This window comes from Vigna angularis, chromosome 1, assembly GCF_016808095.1.
Source record: "Vigna angularis cultivar LongXiaoDou No.4 chromosome 1, ASM1680809v1, whole genome shotgun sequence".
Lineage (NCBI taxonomy): Eukaryota > Viridiplantae > Streptophyta > Magnoliopsida > Fabales > Fabaceae > Vigna > Vigna angularis.
Genome location: NC_068970.1, coordinates 23,012,854 through 23,021,309, shown reverse-complemented (window position 1 = coordinate 23,021,309; position 8,456 = coordinate 23,012,854). Strand labels below are relative to the sequence as shown.

The window sequence follows — 8,456 nt, the reverse complement described above, 5'->3', positions numbered from 1 at the left end:
TTCTCTTAGGTGTATTTCTACTGGTTTATTAGTAAAATAGATGAAATCTAACTTGCAAAATGATTTTGTTTAAAAATGATTTAGAAGGTATTAGAAAAATTTAATCAATTTCTAAAGAGAACTTCGTGATGTAAAAAAAAAAAAAAAAAAAAAATCTAAAATAATTTTATGCAACAAGTTATTTTAGCCATTTTGAGAATTCGGTGTCCCTTGTTGGTCTTGGTCCACATTTCATAACAGCAACAAGAGCAGTGAAACTCGCAATTCGCAAGTAAACAGTAACAGACGCAGCAGCTCTTGAAGTGGATCCGATCCGATGGAAGAGTACCCGGAAGAGGTGCGCACTCCGCCGGTGACGTTGGCGTCCTTGGTGGGGTGCCCGGAGGTCCACACACTCATCTCCACCCACTTCTTGTCAGCGCAGCCTCCCATCAACACCCTAGCCCTTCCCGACATCTCCAAAATCATCCATCTCTTCAACAACAAAACGGACCCGGATCCAACTGCCACGTCACCCTCGCCCGTCGTTCCTGGCATCCTCAAACGCGATTGGCTCCTCAAACACCGGACCAAAAACCCCTCTCTCCTCGCCGCTCTCTTCCCCTCACACCACCTCAACGGTGACCCCGCTGAGTGGCTCCAACTCTGCTCCGATCTCGATTCCATCAAGTACTCTCTCTCTCACACACACACACTTTCTTTATTCGTTCATAAATAGTAGCTTTATCTTCTGTTGTTCCCTTTCAGGGCTGTGATTCGCGGGAGGAGCATCAAGTTCGCGGTGGTTGTCGTGGTGAGCAACAATGCAGATGAGATCAGCGAAGATAGAATGATTGCCTTGCGGAAGCGAGCGGAGGTAGATGCCAAATATGTCATCGTTTTGAACCCTAACGACACTGCCAATCTCAAAGTCTCTCTTCACAGGCACGTGCAATGCACTTGCTCTACATTTTTCTGGGAATTGTGTCGATTTTCTCTCTTGACGCTGTCGATTTTGGGTGTAGGTTGGCGAGTACGTTTTCTGAATTGGCCGTCACGTATTATAGAGAAGAAGGGAGAAGGATTAAGCAGCGGATAGAGAAGAAGAATGCTAACTCGGTTGAGTTGATTGTTCGCTACTGCTTCAAAGTAAGAATATTCTTTTTCCTCCTTTCCTTTTTTCCTTTTTCGTTTTTGAAGTAACCAAGGTTTTAAAAATGTCTGCCAACGCATTGAGGTCAAGGTTTTTGGGTTTGTGTGATTGCATCACAATACAACAGCAATTGTGCCGACATTTGTCTGCAATTTTCTACAATATAGAAGATTGGGATGAAATTGTGACTGTAACATCAATTTAAATATCGAATATAGCGGCTTTCATGAAAAAGAAAAGGTAGAAATGGAAGCTGGAATTACATTTTTTCTTTGACTTTCTTGTGCCATTTCATTTACTGCATAACTTCTGTGAATTTGTATATTATGTGTTTTTATAAAAAAAAATGTGCATTATTTATCTAGATGCCATGAATTGCTAGGTTGCTGTATATGCAGAATTCCGAGGTGACTGGCCAGAAGCCTTGAAATTTTATGAGGAGGCCTACCATACACTGCGAGAGGTGCGTGGAGTTGTTTTAATGTGTTTTCTTTATTTAATTTGTTTTCACCATTTATGGATCATGATATTGAAAATGCTATTATTGGCGCTGTATGACTTCCTTACGTCTATTGTTTGAACTAATGAAAGAAAGCGTATCACTGTCCCCAATATTTTGCCCTCATAAGTCAGAGCCTTGTTAGTAGCAATGTTTCACATCCTCCAAGCGCATTCATTGCAACTAACTTTATAGTTTTACATATGTTTAACAGATTCAATTATACTTATTTTGTCTTTAATTTGTCTTTGACACAAAATCTTATATTTGGATTCAAGTGCATGTGTTCTATATTTTACATGTTTGTGTGCTTACAAGATATATATATATATATATATATATATATATATATATATATATATATATATATATATATATATATATATTCACAAAGCCAAGTTTTATAACATGTGTTTTCTGTTTGTATTATACTACAGATTGTTGGGGTGACAACAAGGTTGCCGGCAGTACAACGCTTAGTTGAGATAAAATCTATATCTGAACAATTACATTTCAAAATATCAACCTTGTTACTGCACAGTGGGAAGGTTGCAGAAGCGGTGGGGTGGTTTCGCCAGCATAAGAATGCATATAAAAGGCTTGTTGGTGCACCAGAAGGAACTTTTCTTCACTGGGAGTGGATGAGTAGGCAGTTTTTGGTATTTGGTGAATTGTTGGAGACAAGTTCAAAAATAACTCAAAGCTCTTCACCTAACCTTAGTACTTTATCCAAACCTATGTCTGAATGGGAATATTATCCTGCCTATTATTACCAAGTGAGCACATCTCTTTAACTATCTTGTTGTTGAGAAAGGGAAATGACTTTACCACTTCTGTTTGCTCTATACCCTCAGAAAGAGGCATTCTTCTATCATATTTCTAATCAATGTAAGACATATTAACACACCTCTCAGGCCGAAGATTGGCTTCTAAAACATGAAATTTATAGGACTGAACATTTGAAGGTACTCCAACAATAAGACTGGAGAAAATTTGGCATCATACTACTAGAAATAGACTAGGTCCAACTCATCTCCTAAAGCTAGGAATGTTCAAATCATATTTGAAGTTTTTTGGTGTTATTCTTTGTGTGAAATATCTTAACAACTATGTCGCTCTTGTAATTGAAATATCTTCATATTTTATCCATTTTCTCATTACAGCCTTTGTTTCTTCTTCCTACATCGCAAAATCATCTTAAGTAAGCTTGTAGATCTTATTAGCACCTGCTACATCCTACTTTCTCTTGATTCATCCCCTCACCACTACAACAGTATGACCTTTGTTGCATTTATTTGTCATTTACATCTACTCTAGAGCACCGATCCTTTTTCCTCAATGTTTTGTAGCTTTTAATTATGATACCTGACTCTTTACTTGGCAGTGGTTGCCTCCTAGGAAAGAAACTGTCAAGCCATATGTTGAAACATTTATCTAATTACCTTGTTTAGGCATACTGGTTTGATTTTTTGTTCACATATGAGTGCAAGCTTTGATGCAATGGTGGGTTTCTAGCTTGTGACTTTGAGGTCAGGATTCAAATAACTTCTCTCTTAGGGTTCAAATGTAGGAAATAACTCCTCTGTTGTGGTAAGATTTATATGCCTACCCTCCCCAGACCCCTCTCAATGTGACCCTAATGTCCTTGGTCAGTCTTTTTAATTGTGGTGTTATATTGTTTAAAGATTTACAATGAAAATGACTATCCAAACCATCAATTTCCATGAGTACTTCAATCTCATTTAGTTTTGATCATTGATGCTTCTGTGAGAGTCATCTTGGCTTCAGCTTCTCTCGTTCTGCTTATCTTGAGTCCACTTTGATTCACATGAATTTGAACCTTTATCAATCTCTCGGATTCAACAGATATCCTAGGTGGTTTTGGTGAATCAAATATATCATAGTTTTATGACTTGCTTTTTGACATGTTTCTCAGTGTGACTTAGGTCTCTATTAATACTTCCATTCCATTTATTTAATTCATTTATGCTTGCTTCAAGTTTTAATGTTGGTGAAACATTATGGCTATGTTTGGTGCAAAATATGGGAAGGACAAGGAAATGTTGTCATGAAATCAGAAAATATGGGGGAAGGGAAACGATGGATCATATCATAACTAATACTCCAAAGTGTTCAATAGTTATGTTTCTGTTCCCTCCAATTTGTGGGGGATGCTGGAGGAGAAATTGTGGTATAAGTTATATCCTTTTTGGTGCTTCTAATTTTCACTGTCAATATAGAACTTGAATATATGTTTATTAAAAAGGAGAAACTAATAACATGGAGTATAGTTAATATTTTTTTAACTCTACCATTTCCATGTTTTTTTTTTTCCTTTCCCTCCCTGCCCCCACTTTTCTGTTCATAATTTATATTGTTATTGCATTTGGCTGTATTCACAATTATCAACTTTCAAATCAGTAGTTTGGTGCCCTTCATAACTTGTAACTGTGCTGTGAGTGTCGTTTGCTCACATATTTATGTGTTTGCAATGTGTTTATGTATGTTGTATCAGAATCTAATGATTTATCATAATCTATTTGTGCATGCAAAGTTGTTTTGTGAATTAGGTGTATCTTTTATAGACTTCCCTGAGTAATTGTATTCATCTATTTGAAACAGTTAGCAGCTCACTACTTGAGTGAGAAGAGATCAGCGCTGGAGCTTGCAATCTCAATGTCAGAAACTAGCAGTGAGAATGATAGTGTTGTTGAGTCTGTTGTTCCTTCAGTGTATGTGGGTCAATTTGCCCGATTACTTGAACAAGGAGATAATGTTGAAATGCTACCGTAAGTCTTAGTTGAGTGGTAAATAATTTCATATTTTGATATTTAACATCTTGTAAACTATTGTTTTCATTTGGATTTACAGTCTCAGTGATGAAGAATACATCTGCTATGCTGTCTCTGAAGGAAAAAGGTTCCGAGATTCACTTGAAATTATAGCACTTCTTAAAAAAGCATATGAATCCTACGGCAGTATTAAAATTCTGAGGATGAGCTCTTTTTGTGGGTTCCAGATGGCCAGAGAATATTTTTCTGAAGGTGACATCAGTAATGCAAAACAAATTTTTGATACTATAGCAAGCCTATACAGAAAAGAGGGATGGGTAACTTTATTATGGGATGTCTTGGGTTACCTGCGAGAATGCTCCAGGAAAAGTGGTGCTATTAAAGATTTTGTGGAGTATTCCCTTGAAATGGCTGCTTTGCCAGTATCATCTGATACTGGTGTCCGGCAAGACACTGGTCCAGCTGGTCCTGCAAATTTACTGCAAAGAGAAATTGTACACAATGAGGTTTTTGAGCTTGTCAGTGGAGCTTCAGGATTGGCAACAAATGAACACCAAAGTAATTTGAAGATCTCAACAGAGGAATCACTTCAGCTTGAGGTTGATCTTGTCAGTCCTCTTAGGTTGGTGATGCTGGCATCAGTTGCTTTCCATGAACAGTCAATCAAGCCTGGGGCATCAACCTTGATTACAGTATCACTTCTTTCACACTTACCCCTTACTGTTGAGATTGATGGATTAGAAATCCAATTCAACCAATCAAATTGCAATTTCTCTGTTACAAATGGCCAAAAGTCTCAGTCAGTAGAAGTTAGTGATGGTATTCAACATCATCGAACAGAGACAGCACCGTCTCTTTCACTTGAATCAAACAAATGGCTAAGGTTGACCTATGATATCCAAAGTGGTAAGTCGGTTGCTCTTGATGAAATTTATTTTCCTATTTAGTTGTTAAGTTCAGTGCGCCTATTGTTTCTATAAGCAAATAACCTAGGCTGGTATGTTTCAAATGTTCTATTTTATCTGATGTCCCCTGCCTTGGTATCTTGCCATCCATAATTTATGTTGTTTATGATGCTATCTCTGGCTAACACTGGGACATTTATAAATCTTGCAGAAGCTGTTATGTGTCTTTCAAAATTGGTATGGATTTATCAGAGTGGTCTTTCAATAAGATCTGTCCGTCATATTATCCTTGGTTCTATAGTAGTAGAGTAGTATGTGTACTGTTTTGTGTGCCTCACTTATTTCTACCTTGGCACATACATATCTTTTACCATTAGAAGTATTGCTCTGTATCTATTTTATGTTGAATGTGATTTGGGTTCATTGTATGATTTCCAGATCAAAGTGGAAAACTTGAATGCCTATCTGTTATTGCAAAAATTGGATCACACTTGTCAATCTGCTGTAGAGCTGAAAGCCCTGCTTCTCTGGATAGTTTACCTCTTTGGACATTGGAGGATTGTGTACAAACTGTTCCAATAAAGGATCCTATTCTCGTGTTATCTGGTCAGAAGTACACCCAAGTTGAAGAACAAGATCCACAAGTAGATCTGCATCTTGGTGCCTCAAGTCCTGCATTGGTGGGAGAAGTTTTCTTGGTACCCGTAACATTGGTTTCTAAAGGACATGATGTCTACTCAGGTGAATTGAAGATAAATCTCGTGGATGTGAAGGGGGGTGGCTTGTTTAGTCCAAGGGACAATGAGCCATATGCTCTGGATAGTCATCATGTTCAGCTGCTTGGTATATCTGGACCGGAAGGAGAAGATGATTCTCACTTAGATTCTGACAAAATAAAGAAAATACAGCAATCATTTGGATTAATTTCCGTTCCCATTATTAAAAATGGGGATTCCTGGTCATGCAAATTAGAAATCAAGTGGCACCGACCTAAACCAATTATGCTATATGTATCTTTGGGTTATACTCCTTACCGTAATGAATTAAATACACAGACAGTCCATGTTCACAAGCATTTGCAAATTGAAGGGCACAATGCTATTGTTCTTAACCATCATTATTTGATGCCATTCAGACGAGACCCATTGCTACTCTCTAAGAGCAAGCAAGCCTCAGAGTCTAATCATTCAGAATCACTTCCTTTGAATCAAAAGAATGTGCTCATTGTTAGCGCAAAAAACTGCACTGAGTTGCCGTTAAGGTTAAAGTCCATGCGTATAGAAGTAGAGGATAATGCTGAAAGGACGTGTTCTATTCAACATGCAAGCGAGGAGCTTGCAAATCCCGCACTTCTTGTTCCTGGGGAAGTGTTCAAGAAGGTTTTCTCAGTCAGTTCCAATATGAACATTTCTAAGCTCAGTCTCGGAACTCTGTGTTTGAAATGGAGGAGAGACCTTGGGATTGACGAGAAATGTGCTTCTACTTCAACATTATCTTGGGTTGTGACTAAACAAAAGCTGCCAGATGTGAACGTGGAGTTACCACCATTGATTGTTAGTTTTGAATGCCCCCCTTATGCCGTCGTAGGAGATCCCTTTACGTATTATATTAGAATTTCCAACCAGACACAATTACTGCAAGAAATCAAATACTCACTTGGGGACGCACAGAGTTTTGTATTATCCGGATATCATAATGACACTATATATGTTCTTCCAAAATCCGAGCACATTCTCAGTTACAAACTTGTCCCACTTGTCTCAGGCATGCAACAGTTACCTAAATTTTCCATGACTTCAGTGAGATATTCAGCAGCATACCAGCCTTCAAATTCTTCAAATTCTGTTTTTATTTTCCCTTCCAAGCCTCATTTCAAGGCTGCAGTCTCAACTAACTCTCGGATGGAGTCGGTAGTTAACGAATAGATCTTGTAAACCGTTAATTATTATTCAATTTTTCCCCTTTATTGTAAGCTGTTCCCCGAGTTTGGGGGTGGGGTGAACTACATATTTTACATGAAAAAGATGTTTACATTGGTCTGTTTTAGTTTCCTTTTTACTGGTTTAGGATACATATCTTATTCATTAGCATAACACTATAGCTGTATTCTTTTGATTGTATAATATTCTAATCGATTTTGATTAAATATTTTGGCGTTGGCTCTTTTGTAAAGCACTGCAAATATTTACCCTAAATTTCATTGTTTTACTGGTCTCCATGTATAATGTAGCAAATGATTGAAGTATGGAACATGTTATCGTATATTTAACATTTACACTTTATGGATATTTTAAGGCAGAATATTGACACGTTTTCTTTTCACCCTGTGACATATTAACCATCTCAACGAAGATTACACATTCACCACTGTATATATCTATTTTTGGGATCCGTTGTCTTTTGTATTCGTGTTTTTAACATGTTTCGACCACATCTAAGATTACGTGTGTTGTGATGCTGGCTCAAAAAGTAATGCCTGCGTGGTGAATGAGATTCTCTTTTTAAGTGTAGCACTTTAAACGCTCCAAAATCAAGTAAGGAGTTTTCAAGTGGTGGTGGAAAAAGTGGAATGAGCTTACTTCAGTAGAAACTCCCTCTCCGTATATTTAGGCCTATCCTTTGGACGTGAAAGTCCGTTATGTATGAAGCTCCACGTGACAACGTTAGGTTTGGACGTACTATTTGTATTGTAGTTTAACGTTAAGGGTGGGGACAAAAAATTCCAACTTTGAGATCTAATATATATTAATCCAAAATCTATATAGCTTTCATTTCACTGGATTTATCCTAAATTTAAATCCATAGTTTTGGATTTTGAATCTTAAATCTTATTCACTTAATTAAATTTAGATTTCATCGTTTTCTCGATTTTGAAAATTTAAAATCAAGATGTATCTAAGTCAAGATAAAATGATTAAACACCAGGTTGAACCAAATTAATCTGGATCTAAAATCGAGTAGAGTTAACTCAGAGTGAATGTTGAACTGAATCGTCCTAAGACAAAGGTCAAGTCAAATAATTTAACTAGAGCTGAATCTACCCAAGCTGAAGATTGAGTCAAGTTGACTCAGACTGAAGAATTGAGACGAGTCGATCTCGCCTGAAGGTTGAGAGAGTTAGTTCAAGT

The 8,456-nt window shown here is 37.3% G+C and overlaps 1 protein-coding gene across 1 annotated transcript; it reads left to right on the top strand.

Moving 5' to 3' along the window:
• Window positions 1-208: 208 nt before the first annotated feature.
• LOC108345021 (uncharacterized) lies at window positions 209-7,377 on the top strand. Its single transcript, XM_017583580.2, has 8 exons — window positions 209-669; window positions 748-924; window positions 1,005-1,128; window positions 1,515-1,595; window positions 2,069-2,407; window positions 4,254-4,420; window positions 4,503-5,329; window positions 5,767-7,377. The coding sequence occupies exons 1-8, from the start codon at window positions 317-319 to the stop codon at window positions 7,251-7,253; spliced, it is 3,555 nt and encodes a 1,184-aa protein (XP_017439069.1). The 5' UTR covers window positions 209-316; the 3' UTR covers window positions 7,254-7,377.
• The last annotated feature ends 1,079 nt before the right edge of the window (window positions 7,378-8,456 follow it).